General features: G+C 36.3%; 1 protein-coding gene and 1 long non-coding RNA gene across 2 annotated transcripts in view; one reads left to right on the top strand and one right to left on the bottom strand.

Moving 5' to 3' along the window:
* The window catches only part of STEAP4 (STEAP4 metalloreductase), a 29,152-nt gene extending 22,741 nt beyond the window's left edge, over window positions 1-6,411 (top strand). Inside the window, exons 2-5 of the mRNA XM_049893644.1 lie at window positions 842-1,299; window positions 1,965-2,492; window positions 3,783-3,944; window positions 5,618-6,411. Of these exons, the coding sequence (XP_049749601.1) occupies window positions 844-1,299; window positions 1,965-2,492; window positions 3,783-3,944; window positions 5,618-5,878 (1,407 nt within the window). The 5' untranslated portion in view covers window positions 842-843 and the 3' untranslated portion in view covers window positions 5,879-6,411. The remainder of the gene's footprint in view (window positions 1-841; window positions 1,300-1,964; window positions 2,493-3,782; window positions 3,945-5,617) is intronic.
* LOC126081664 (uncharacterized) lies at window positions 2,382-8,347 on the bottom strand. Its single transcript, XR_007518423.1, has 3 exons — window positions 8,007-8,347; window positions 3,812-3,975; window positions 2,382-2,468 (listed from the first exon to the last, which is right to left on the bottom strand). It is a non-coding gene; the product is annotated as an uncharacterized LOC126081664 (long non-coding RNA).
* Between the last annotated feature and the right edge of the window lie 5,957 nt (window positions 8,348-14,304).

The following is a 14,304-nucleotide window of genomic DNA, read 5'->3' as shown; positions in this document are numbered from 1 at the left end:
CTGGTCTAATTATGTTAGCTAGAACCCCCCAGAACAATAATTATATCTAAAGTGGTCACAGCAGTCATATCTGGTTTCTGACTTTATTGAGAATATTTCTAGTAATATGTACTCTATTAAGAATGATACTGGATTTTTGGTTAGGATAGATACTTTTCTTTGTTAAAGTAATATGCATCTGTTCCTATTTTACTGTGAGCCAAAAATGAATGTTGAATTTTAACATATCCAATTAGCATACGCAGAGATGACTGTATTTTCTCCTTAAATCTTGGTAAGGTATGTTATTAATAAATTTCCTAAGATTGAATTTGCAGAGCTAAACTTCACATTGCTAGAATAAGCCCCACTTGATCAGGTACACTTTTCTCTTAACAGGCTGCTGGGTTCTATTTGCTAGTATTTTCTTTAGGACTTTCGTAACAGTAAACATAAATTAATTCATCTATAATTTCCTTCTCAGTGCATTCTTTGTAAGATTTTGCTGTGAGAACTTTCAGAACTGTATTTGATGAATACAGTATCATACAACATATGTCCATAGTTTCATGTATCTACCAACATCTTGGTTTTTCACTACATCTCTTCCTCCGACAGAAAAAAAAAAAAAAATTCACCGATGATTTTGTATTTAAGGCACATATGAGGATGGATGTGACAGTTTTTACTTCTCCCAAAATTGGCGGGGTGGGAGGGGAATACTCTTAAAATAATCCATTAGAGATTAGAGCAACTACAGAGATAATGCCAGTTACACTGTTTTCTGGGTTTAATTCTCATTGATTTTTTTCATCCCCAGTGCATTCATGTTTTTTGGGTATTTTTATTGTTTTTTTTTCAGTTATGGAGAAAACTTGTACAGATGCACTTCCTCTTACTATGAATTCTTCAGAAAAGCAAGAGACTGTATGTATTTTTGGAACTGGGGATTTTGGAAGATCATTAGGATTTAAAATGCTCCAATGTGGCTACTCTGTTGTCTTTGGAAGTCGAAACCCTCAGATGTCCAGTCTGCTGCCCAGCAGTGCTGAGGTTTTAAGCTATTCCGAAGCAGCCCAGAAATCTGACATGATAATCGTAACAATCCATAGAGAGCATTATGATTTTCTCACAGAATTAACTGAGGTTCTCAATGGGAAAATACTGGTCGACGTCAGCAACAACCTCAAAATCAATCAGTATCCAGAATCTAATGCAGAGTACCTTGCTCAGTTGGTGCCAGGAACCCATGTCGTGAAAGCATTTAACACCATCTCAGCCTGGGCTCTCCAGTCAGGAGCACTGGATGCAAGCCGACAGGTAAGATTAAATGATAAATTTACACTCAATCTTTAAAATTTTTGTCTTTTAATGTGCACTTAACTCAAAGATTCCAGAATATAATTCCAAAATAAAATACATACTAAACATTTCATTCTGCTGATATGTACCATGAATAATTGTCTTTTCTTTGACTAGGTAAGGCAGTCAATTGTTGCAGGATATAGCACACGGTCTATACCCTCAGCTTTTAGTTGGATGGAACCCAGTGGCAGCAGTCTAGGGAGGCCTCTTGTCAGTGCTAGAAATTAACACAGCTAATTCATTGGTAGTAATTTGTTTCCACTTCCTTTACCTTGTAGGAGACAGGTTCCATTTATTTGCTGAGATAAGAAAGAATCCGTAAGTTAAGTGGCACTCACAAACGCAGAAGAGAGGTCGAATTATTCACACTGTTGAAGCCTAAGTCTTATCATATCAGGATGATGATGTCCCTAAAACCACCCTCAACTTAAAAACCTGGTACTTAGCTACGCAGCAGACATGGGCAAGTTTAAAATGTCATCTTGTTAAATATGTTAATTCTATATGCTTGTTTGAAAAGCAAATCACTACTACATGCCATTATTTTCCACAGTGCTTATAAAAGACTTCCAAAGTAATTCAGTAAATAATAAATACAGATTTGATTATTTTTAATTCAGGTATTTGTCTGCGGAAATGACAGCAAGGCTAAGCAAAGAGTGATGGATATTGTTCGTACTCTCGGACTTACTCCATTGGATCAAGGATCTCTCACGGCAGCTAAGGAAATTGAAAACTACCCCCTGCAACTTTTTCCAATGTGGAGGTTCCCCCTCTATTTGTCTGCTGTGCTGTGTATCTTCATCTTTTCCTACTGTGTTATAAGAGAAGTAATCTACCCTTATGTTTATGAAAAGAAAGATGAAACATTTCGCATGGCTATCTCCATTCCAAACCGTGTCTTTCCAATAGCAGCACTTACACTGCTTGCCTTGGTTTACCTCCCTGGTGTTATTGCTGCCATTCTGCAGCTGTATCGAGGTACAAAATATCGCCGATTCCCAGACTGGCTTGACCACTGGATGCTTTGCAGAAAGCAGCTTGGATTAGTAGCTCTGGGCTTCGCCTTCCTTCACGTCCTCTACACACTTGTGATTCCCATCCGCTATTATGTACGATGGAGGCTGAGAAACATAACCATTACACAGGTAAATCTCTACTCATTTTTATTTTTCTTTTCCTTAAAACAAAGAAGAATCTTGCTATATCTTCCCTCATATTCCATTTCACTACTCTAGAAAATAATTCTTCTAAGCATCTTTATTTTTTAACTAAAATTAGAAACCTCATGTGTCTTTCTTTCATGAATCCAGTTAAAATCTCATATAACTATTGAGTTAAATCTAACTATAAAAGTTATAACTCCAGATTTACTCAGGTCCAGATCTGTATTCTCAGGACTGGCTAGGATACAGAAAAACTGATAGATTTGGTGCTTCAGGAAACCTAATGACACCTCAAATTCACTTGAAGTCACTTGGATTAAAGTCAATAAATGCAAACCAATGTGTTTTCAAGTTTTTATTTTTATACATGCTACTCCTCTTTGGAAGTCAAAACCAATCTTCTTCTAAGTAAGGAGGCTGTTCATACATGTGCCACAGAAATGTATACAAGTTCACAAAAGGGTGCTTATAAATCCATCTCTTCCCCTGAAAATACTCATTAATGTTTAATTTGTCGGAAGTTGTCTTCACTAACTAGAAATAAGTTCTAAGAAAATGTCAAGCAGTATCTGTACATGGCCAAGAAATTTAGAGAGCTTCAGCAAGGGACACTTAACTGCAGCCCCAGAGAAAGTGCTTTAATCAGTTCTGGTTGAGAGTGACTGGTTTTGCTCCCCTTCAGTCTTAAAGATCATTGGTCAGTAACTCATTGATGATGCTTCTATGGGCTTCTTTACATTGTTTCCCTAACAAGTACTTGGGAAATTTTTGAGCAAGAGTCACACTAAAAGGGCTTGATGCTTCTCACCCCGTGATGTCACAGATTTGATGCTATATTCTGACATAATAAACATGAGAGAACTCAGACTTTGTATGTGTGAATCGTCACCATGTAAAGCACAAAACAGAATTCTGATGTAATCATTTGAGAACATTATGTTTTGCTCAGGGAACAAAAAGCCATATGGTAAAGGAAGTTTAAGAAAATGTTTACTTCATTCTAGGATTTATAAGGTAAATTAAAACTGCTGGCACAATTTCTAAAGCCATGTATTATAATAAAGTCCCAAAAGAACCGATTACTTTTTCTACCAAAAACATAATTCGTAAGTATAGTTTTCTCTTCAGTTATCTTTAAATGATTATTAAGAAATGCTCTACAATTTGCCTTGAGCAAATAAACCATGCAGAGGTATTTTCAATCCCCTTACAAGTGTGGATGGTTTGTAAAAAATATAGTTTTGTTTAATTGATTGCAATTTTCCTTTAAAGGCAGCCAATAAAGACAATCCATTCAGTACCTCTTCAGCCTGGGTTAGCGATTCATATGTGGCTTTGGGGATCCTCGGATTTTTTCTGTTTGTGCTCTTGGGAATCACTTCCTTGCCATCAGTTAGCAACATGGTCAACTGGAGAGAATTCCGGTTTGTCCAGGTAAGGACTTCAAGATCTGATCTGCTTTATACTGCAAAATGAATATGACTTTACAAACATTCTCATATCATGACTAATTTTTCATTTTTCTCCTCCACCTTCCTAGCAGTCTCATTTTTACAAAGTAAATGAAACAAGCTCAAATTAGTAAATGCTCAACTCAGGTAAAAAAGTGTAGGTTCCTTGGTGGTGTGATTTAAAAGGACAGGTTCCATAATGGTGTGATTTCCTAGCAAGGCATCCCTTACCAAGATTTCCGACTCCTCCCAGGGCCACAGCTAAGACTCTAGAGCAAAAAGCACCAAAAACTATTAATTTTTTTATATGGACATGTACTATATGTAAGGTGAAGAGAAACTCAAAGACAAAATTTCTACTTCTGAAAATTAACATTTACCATATGGATATATTTTTATGGACAGACATATTGAATTAAAGTCTAAAACCTTCAAAACAAGATATAATAGGCTGTGGTCATGCCAGACTTAATGCTGGTCTGTAAAGAAGAAAATTTTTTCCCACATATCAACCACCATACACCTCATTAAAGGCGGTTCGTAACAAAAAAGACCAAACCCCCAAAACCCACTGCATCGAGTAGATTCTGACTCACAGCGACCTCAAAGGGTTTTCAAGGCTGTAAATCTCTACAGAAGCAGAATGCCACATCTTTGTCCTGCAGAGCACTGGTGGTTTCAAACTGCCAATTTTCAGTTAGCAGTCAATCACTTTAACCACTGTACCACCAGGGGTCCTTTCATATAGACCTAACACCAGTTGCTGCCAAGTGGAGTCCGACTCATAGCGACCCCATAGGACAGCATAGAACTGCCCCACAGAGTCTCCAAGGAGTGGCTGGTGGCTCCTGATATAGACCAGTGGTTCTCAAAGCGTGGTCCCTGGACCAGCAGCGTCAGCATTACCAGGGATCTTGTTAGATATTCAAATCCCTAAACTCCACCCCAGACCTACTGAATCAGAAACTCTGGAGGTGAGCTCAGCAATCTGCTTTAACAAGCCCGCCAGATGATTCTGATGTATGCTTAATGCAAATTAGTATAATAGAAGAGAGATCATTAGTAATTGTAATTAGGTTTGAATTTTATAGTACTATTTGAATTTCAAGTCTTGCAGTTTATCCCAGGGGCCAAATGCAGTCAATATTTTCTGATGCTATGACCTTATTCAAGGCACTAAAACAGAAACAAACATTGAGCTTTAAAAAAAAAAAAAAGTAAAAGTTTGCTAATTGTTCTTTATTGCTGTAGAAATTAGCTAGCATCTGCTTTCAGTCAGTAACATATACTAATGAGATGCTTCTTGAGGACATAGCATGTCTTATTCATTTCTGACCTCCAGAAAAGACCATTTGGGGAGGAAGGCAAAGTACATTATTTATTCTAACTCAAATTAGTTACCCCTGGGAAACTCTCCCATCCAGTGAGGTTAAAATAAAATTACCATGTGTTTTGTAAGCAACAATCTTTTTTCTTTTTTAATGAAATATTTATCATCCCCAAGGAGGGTTAATACTTCCTTCAGTATCCTAGGTATTCCAGGTCTCGAATGTAGTATTATAGGTTGCTGATAAATAAATTCAGTGGCTTAGAATGTTTTCACTATAAATGTAAATAGAATATTTACATTTTGTTTGTTTGTTTCTTGCTTTATAGTCCAAACTGGGCTATTTGACCCTGATCTTGTGCACAGCCCACACACTGGTGTATGGGGGAAAGAGATTCCTCAGCCCTTCAATTCTCAGATGGTGTCTTCCTTCAGCCTACGTGTTAGCACTCATCATTCCTTGCACGGTGCTGGTGATCAAGTTTATCCTCATCATGCCATGTATAGACAAGACCCTTACACGGATCCGCCAGGGATGGGAAAGAAACTCGAAAATTTCATCATCGTTGAATGGAAAAACAGATATTTAACGCAAATTTCAATTTTTCCAGATTTCTGAACCACTGCATTAAATATTTAGAGAAGAACAATGGGTACAGTTAAGAAAGTTTTCTTCTCCCACCATAGCCTGAAATCTGTGAACTGAGAAGGAAACTTTGCCTTGACTTGAGAAATCTGCAGACAGGAAGAGAACACCGGGCTTTAGTTCAGGTTAGTGATAAATGAATCAGTGCAGGTCCCAACCTCTTTTCTCAGAGGTGTTAGAGTTGAGGTTGAGATTAGCCTTGTGGTTTCACACTAAGAGGCTTCTTTGTTGTGTGTAACTTGCATAACCTAACGTCTTGCAAAATCCAGGAGAATTACGGGTAACTTCCTTCTCTGATTTGAGAACTGAGTGAAGTGAAAGACCAAACAGTAAGATATTGGCCACTGATAAAGGCTTTATTCTATATATCTGAAGAAAAGAGGTAAATGCAGTAAGAGGAATGAAATTTGTTTGTTTGCTTTTTGGAAGTAAAGATGATCATAAATACTGCCATAATAAATTCTGTAGTTAAATGTGCTCCTTGATTTTTCTTTTACCAAGGTAGATGTACACCCTGCAGAACTATTTTACAACACAACAAAAATATCACGATTGAGAGTAAGCATGCCTTGTGTATATGCAAATCTATACAGTTGGCATAATACTCTTCCTCTACAAGGAACAGGTGTAGGAAAGATGAATAAAAATGGAGGAATATCACGTGAACTCAATGTGCAGTAAGGGTGAAATGTTGATAAAAGTCCTTGCACAGAAAGTTCAAATAACCCAGAATCTATTTAAATAATTCTACACAAATTGTTTGTCTCACACAAAAAAAGTTTAAATAAACCAGATGGGAAACTAAATAAATATTCTAAATTTGTACTATATTAGATTTGATATTACTTAGGTTTTTGCTTCAGTATGTTTTATAAATTGTATATTCCAAATATAGTTCAATATTAACCACTCATGGGATGAATTTCTAGTATTAAAAAAGTAGCTTCCATAATTTGTCATAGTTTATTACAGTTTTAAGCAGTGAAATAAAATGAATAACCTAATGATAAAATCTTACCAATACATAGATGAGAAAGAATTATGGAAAGCCCAAGGACAGAAAAAGGTATCAACAGCAAGTATAATATGACACTTGGTTCTTTCTCAAATCCTTGCTGGAACACAGAACAGAACGTTTCTTGCAGTTTTTCTGTGGTGAAAACGCCATTTCCAAGATGACCTTCAGCAGGTTTAACCTTCCCAGCTCAAGCATGGAGCTAAAAGGAGCTTTATGCACCATCTTCCCACATACTAAAATAACCAACAGGCATCAGCTTGACATTTTTCTCTCCACTCTAGAAAAGTCATTTTTTTCTTTTTTTTTCACTTTTATTATCACATATAACACATAGCATTAAACAAAATATTTAAAATATACATTAAAAAAATCAACAGTAATCCAGGATTTTTCTAGAGAATCTTTTAAAAATAGTTTTATCATACTATAATTCAATTTTATATCCATCTTTCACAATTCATTTTTATAATACAATTTTCACTTAACATATTAGAAGTTTTGTTCTCCTATTTACATGATATTTAAGTTTATATCATGGCTGAATAATATTTAATCAAATGGGCATTTATTTAACCACTGTCCTAATTAAACATATAGGTTGTATCCATTTTTTACCAAAGCAAACAACATTTTAGAGAATCTCTCAGCACATATTTCCTCAGAATAATTGGTAAGAAGTGGGGTTAAGTAACTTTTTATATTATTTGATATATACTGCAAATTTATTTCTAAATTGACCATAGCAATACCATTAGCATTGGATTAGGGTATTGGTTTCATCACACCTTTATCGAGTTTTTTATTTTAATTTGGGTTGATTTATAAATGGGTAAGAAGGCACAGATAACGTATGCTCCATTCATTTATCCTTGACCCAGCCCAGTTGTGAGCAGGAACCATCATGAGTAGTGCTGACCCCTAGAACATCAGTGGGGAAAGACAGGGAAAATGTCAAAAATGTCACTATCCATCCACTCCATTTCAGGCAAAACAGCCAAGTGTTGTTGGGATGGAAACTGCTCTTTGACCAAAGAGTTGGCTGATTGAAACTTACCTACTCTCCCAGCTAGTCTGGAGATAGCCTTTGAAGTCAACCATGCTCCTTTGTGTAAAGGAGTAATGTTTCCACTTGGTCATAGTTCATCCCTAAAAATAGAAAATGCCACACCTGAGTAAAGAGTTTACCTATAATAAGAAGGACTCTACATTGTAACGAGTAAAAATGCTCTAAGGAGGGGAAAAAAAACCCAAACCCGTAGAGGTCCAGTCGATTTTGACTCAGAAACCAAAAAAACCATTCCGACTCATAACGACCCTATAGGACATGGTTAGAACTGCTCCATAGGATCTCCAAGGAGCGGCTGGCTGAACTCAGACTGCCAACTCTGGTTAACAGCTAAGCTCTTAACCACTGCGCCACCAGGGATCTTCTACTTGAGTGTTTAATAAAAGCCAGTTGAACCCACCTGCAGCTCCTTGGAAATTCTATAAGGGCACTTTTACTCTGTCCTTATAAGGTTGCTATTAGTGGAAATCAACTCAACGGGCAACAGGTTTGTTTTTGTTTTTGTTCTCGTTTTTTTGGTATCAAGCCTGAAGTGAAAGAGCGCCCTAGCAGTTCTGAGGTAACCGTTGTATTTCCAGGCCTGACCATCAGCCCCAACTATAAGGGCTCCAAGCTCCACCAGTTGATCAGAGAAAGTCAATTTTCTCCTTTTTGTCCTTGCTAATATACCGCCTTTTTCCCAAAACCATCAAATCAATCTGACCACTTTAATACAACTGACTCCTACAGTTTATTTAAAGGGGAAAAAGAGTGAGTTTAGAACAGGTGGAAATAGGGTGCTTTCAGCAAACCATATTCCTTTTATCAGGTCTAAATTGTTTTAGATTAAAAAATCAGATTAAACTTCTTTACTGCTGGTATGTTTCTTATATTCCAGGAAAATATGTATTAGGCTCATAGATCTTTTATTTTTTTATGTTTCTTTCATGTTAAAGAATGACTGCTTTTATAAATATGTGCTCATTAAACATTATTTTAAAAATATTTTCTAGTTGTATTTAATTCTAGCTTTGATTTTATCAGTTTTCCAAAGAGTGAATAAAAGGTTTTGAATCACAGTATTTCCAGCATCTGGGAAAATCTTTTCAGGACATAAAGGATAGGAAAAAGAGAGGCAGTGTATGGGTTTAAAAATACAGTAATGTTGGATGAACCTTAAAAACAATATGTTCAGTGAAATAAGTCAGACACAAAAGGACAAATATTGTACGATCCTGCTTATATGAAATATCTAGAACATGCAAATAAATGTATAGATACTGAAGTTTATTAGTGGTTACCAGGGGGCCTTTATCAGTGGGTAAAGGGGGAGTCACTGCTTAGGGGGACACTGAACTTCTGTTAAGGATGATGAAGATATGTGGATCAATACTATCCTGTATATGACTTTTGTGGGAACTAGAAAAAGGCTTTCCTCCAGGCAGATACCACCTGACCAGGTCAAATGGCTTGGGTTGGATTTGGGCCTGTGTGACTAGACACCCAACAACCTGCACAACTGTATGGCTGCAGCCCTGAAGGGTGTTACCATAATTATAAAACCAAAATAAAAATTGGCAAAGAGAAGTCTGGCTACCTGGAATAAAGTGGAAGAAAATGGGAAAGCCCCTCCTCGAAGCATATTTCAATTAGAAATTCATTACAGAGCTCTTCATTTGTTCAGATATCACAAAAGAGCCATGATAATGCTGAATGTACATAAAGAATTTCACCCCTTGGAGCTCAAATTATTTTGGGACCTTTCCCAAAATCAAGGTGGAATGACACCCAAGGTGCTAAACACGAAGCTCACCATTTTCATCTAGTAATTTCATTTATTGATGAAAACTGCCTGAATCATTTCATTCTAAAAAAAATCCAAATCTGTTGCAGTCAAGTGGATTCTGACTCATAGTGACCCTATAGGACAGAGTAGAACTGCCCCATAGGGTTTCCAAGAAGCGGCTGGTAGATTTGAAGAGCCAACCTTTCATTAGCTCTTAACCACTGCATCACTGGGTCATTTTCTAATTTTCTTTCTTTTCACATCTATTAACTGAATTTTTTCTGTAGGGAAAAACTTTCAGAGTCAACTGGGGCTATTTAGTTACCCTGTAGTACAGAAAATGCAAGATAAATGCTTTACGCTTTCATTTTTACTGCCAATTTTCAAAGTAAGGTCAAGTTTTGGGCACGGGCTTTTGTTCATAATAGTATACAATAAACATCTTTAGAAGCTTTTCCCGTTTCCCTTGCAGCAGGAAGCAATTACTATTGATATATTTTTCCCCTGGTTTGGCTAGGATAGGGCTATACTGTCACACTCTTCTGCACTCCCCTTTTTTACAGATATGAAGAACAGTTGGACTAGAAATCACAGAACATCAAAAACTGTCAGAACATGTCAACTGGAATTAAGCTTTCCCCTACATCAATAGGCTTTAAAGGAGCACAACCAATTGATTAGTTTTATTTCTGCCAATCCTTTCTTTCATACTAACAAAATGGAAAGAGACTTTTTTTTTAATGACACAATTATTGTTCTCTTTTGACTAGAGCAGGTTTGTAGGATCTGATACAATGGAAACCATCTGCTACCAAAAGAACCAGGGATTCTCTACAGCTTCTCCAAAAGCCAGTCATCCAAGTAGGCTAAATTCTTCTCACGTCAGTGCATTGATCACCCCGAAGCAGAAGTCAATTCCATTTTTAGACTCTGTGGGTAATTATCAGAAAATTCTTATATCTAAGCAAAATTATCTTTCTTACAATATCCACCCATTGTTCTTTGTGCCATCATTTAAAGCAGCGCTTCTTCAACTATCAGCAAAAAAAATTGGTGAAGAACAATTTTCTTTTTTCCACTTCATCACAGACGGATGTGTTTATAAAATACAAAACCACACACTTAAATATTGTGGCAATGTCAATTTTCTATAAAAGTTTCTAAACTTTTCATCTCAATTTCTGAATTTATCATAGAGGGGTAACATACAGTTCACAAAACAGCGCAATATGCAAATCACACTTTGAGTAGCACTCAAAGATAAGTTTAACAGCCTGTCTTGGTTTGGGTTACTCAAGAAGCAAACGCTGATGCAAGAATTCTAGTGCAAATAGTTTATTCTGGAAGTGAAATCATTAAATACCGGGAATGGAGTAGGAAAGTCAACAGAGCAGGCAAAAAATACAGTGCGAGTTTTCATGCCAGTTACCAGTGTGGGCAAGTTGAGCTAAACTGAGACAGTGTCAAACATGCCTCAAGAAAGCTGGGGTATTTATCCACCAATTCCTTGTTCATCACTGGTTGAGAGCACTTTTTAGGCACTTCTGACTTGTCCTACACACTGGCAGCGTATGCTACCACGGCCAGGGAGAAAGTCCACAGGCAAAATCTTACAGGTATTCACACAAGTGGCTTATGGCAGGAAGAGGTGACTGCAAAGGGAAGTGGGTATGGGACTAACAACTGCAACACAGTCCAACAGAATATCATCCAAAGAGCATGAATATGAAGTTTACAGGGGAATAAAAGGCTTTTCACTTTACGAAAAGATATTCTACTTCGTTTACTATGAAATTCACAGAAATTAAAACTACATTGAGATGCCATTTCTCACTTCCCAGATGGACAAAAATTCAAAAGTTTCAGCACAATCTGTGGGTGAAGCAGTAGAAATATGCATTCTCACACACTGCTCTTGGATATACAAATTGGGACAATGTCTATGGAGAGAAATTAGGGAATATTTTTCAAAATTAAATATGCATGTAAGTTTTGGTCCAGGAGTCCCATTCCTAAAAATCTATCCTTTGGTTATACCTGCAAGCATTTCAAATGATTGTGTTGCTATTTCTTTTTCTTAAACAACATATATGTTTTTCATGAATGACAACATTGTAAAAGCAGAATATGGAAAACAACCACTCAGTCTTTAGTTAAATAAACTATGATGGTTTCACAGAATGGAATTCTATGAAGCTGTTTAAAACAAATATGGCACTTTTTCTATACATATATGGAAAAAAACTCAAAAATATATTGCTAAGTTAAAAAACAGCAAGATACAAAATAATATAGAGCATGGAGATATATACATTTGCTTGTAATTGCCTAAATAAGGACAGAAAGCGTTCAAAAAAATCTCATAAAAATCTTACCTAATGAGATGACAGATTAGAGGAGGGGAGACAGGATTGGAAGCAATGTATACCTTTATATCATTTTGTTGTTGATAGGCGGCGTTGAGTTGGTTCCGACTCATAGCGACCCTCTGTACAATAAAATGAAGCACTGCCCGGTCCTGTGCCATTCTCACAATCAGATGTTTGCAACCCAATGTTGCAAGTCATCTCATTGAGGGTCTTTCTCTTTTTCACTGATCCTCCACTTTACCAAGCATGATGTCCTTCTCCTGGTATTAGTCCTTCTTGGTAACATGTCCAAAGTATTTAAGACAAAGTATCACCATCCTCACTTCTAAGGAACATTCTGTGTGCATTTATTGATATAAATTGACCTCTGAGCACTGCTTTCCCTGTGTCCCAAAGGTTCTGATAGGAAATGTTTTCATTCTTATTGGATTCTATGAATTTCTTTATTCTGTCCTTAATTTGTCTATAATCCAATCATTTTTGAGCAAAGTGTTGTTCAGTTGCCATGTGCTTGATTTCTTTTCCCTGATTTTTCTGTTATTGACTTCTAGTTTTATGGCTTTATGGTCGGAGAAGATACTTTGTAATATTTCGATGTTTTGGATTCTGCTAGGGCTTTCTCGATGGCCTAATATGTGGTCTATTCTAGAGAATGTTCCATGTGCGTTGGAAAAGAAAGTATACTTGGATGCTGTTGGGTGGAGTGTTCTGTATATGTCTATGAGCTCAAGTTGGTTAATTGTGGCATTTAGCTCTTCCATGTCTTTACTGAGCTTCTTTCTTGATATTCTGTCTTTCACTGACAGTGGTGTGTTGAAGTCTCCTGCTATTATTGTGGAGCTATCTTTTTTTTTAATCTAATTTTTCAATGCTATTAGAGTTTGTTTTATATATCTTGAAGCCCTGTCATTGGGTGTGTAAATATTTAATATGGTAATATCCTCCTGCTATATTGTCCCTTTAATCAATAGTGTCCTTCCTTACCCTTTGTGGTAGATTTAAGTCTGAAGTCTGTTTTGTCAGAAATTAGTATAACCACTCCTGCTCTTTTTTGATTGTTGTTTGCTTGATATATTTTTTTCCTTCCTTTGAGTTTTAGTATGTTTGTGTCTTTAAGTCTAAGGTGTGTCTTTTGTAGGCAGCATATAGACAGATCATGGTTTTTTGTTTTTTGGGGTTTTTTTTGTCCATTCTGCAACTCTGTCTCCTTATTGGTGCATTTAGTCCATTTACATTCAGCATGATTATAGATAGGTATGAGTTTAGTGTTGTCATTTTGATGCTTTTTGTGTGTGTTATTGACAGTTTCATGTTTCCACTTACTTTTTGTGCTAAGTAGTTTTTCTTTGTAAATTGTGGGTTCTTCTTTTTCATTGTAGTTAATTTTGTTTTTGCTGAGTCCTTCTGTTTTTCTTGTTTTTTATTCTGTTGTGTAGGATTGTTAGTCTTCTTTGTGGTTACCTTACTATTTACCCCTATTTTTCTAAGTTTAAACCTAACTTGTATCCATATCCCTATATTGCCTTGATTTCCTCTTCATGTGGAAGATTTATGCCTACTTCATTTAGACCCTCTTTATTGATTTAATGTTGTCATCTTTTACATAATGACATCACTGATTCCCTGTTTTGAACATTTTTTTAACTTGATTTATTTTTGTGATTTGCCTTTCTGGGTTGATATCTGGTTCCTCTGTCCTGTGTTCTAGTGTTGGGTCGATATCTGATAATATTGATTTTCTAACCACAGAATTCCTTTTAGTATTTCTCGTAGTTTTGGTTTGGTTTTTGCAAATTCCGTAAGCTTCTGTTTATCTGGAAATATCTTAATTTCGCCTTCATATTTGAGAGACAGTTTTGCTGGATATATGATTTTGGGCTGGCAATTTTTCTCCTTCAATGCTTTATATATGTCATCCCATTGCCTTCTTGCCTGCATGGTTTCTACCGAGTAGTCCAAACGTATTCTTATTGATTCTCTTTTATAATATGAAGGCGAAATTAAGACATTTCCAGATAAACAGAAGTTTACGGAATTTGCAAAAACCAAACCAAAACGACGAGAAATACTAAAAGGAATTCTCTGGTTAGAAAATCAACATTAGGAAACCCTGGTGGCATAGTGGTTAAGTGCTACGTCTGTTAACCAAAGG

The sequence above is a fragment of the Elephas maximus genome, chromosome 8 (assembly GCF_024166365.1).
Source record: "Elephas maximus indicus isolate mEleMax1 chromosome 8, mEleMax1 primary haplotype, whole genome shotgun sequence".
NCBI lineage: Eukaryota > Metazoa > Chordata > Mammalia > Proboscidea > Elephantidae > Elephas > Elephas maximus.
This window is presented reverse-complemented; position numbering and strand designations above follow the sequence as displayed.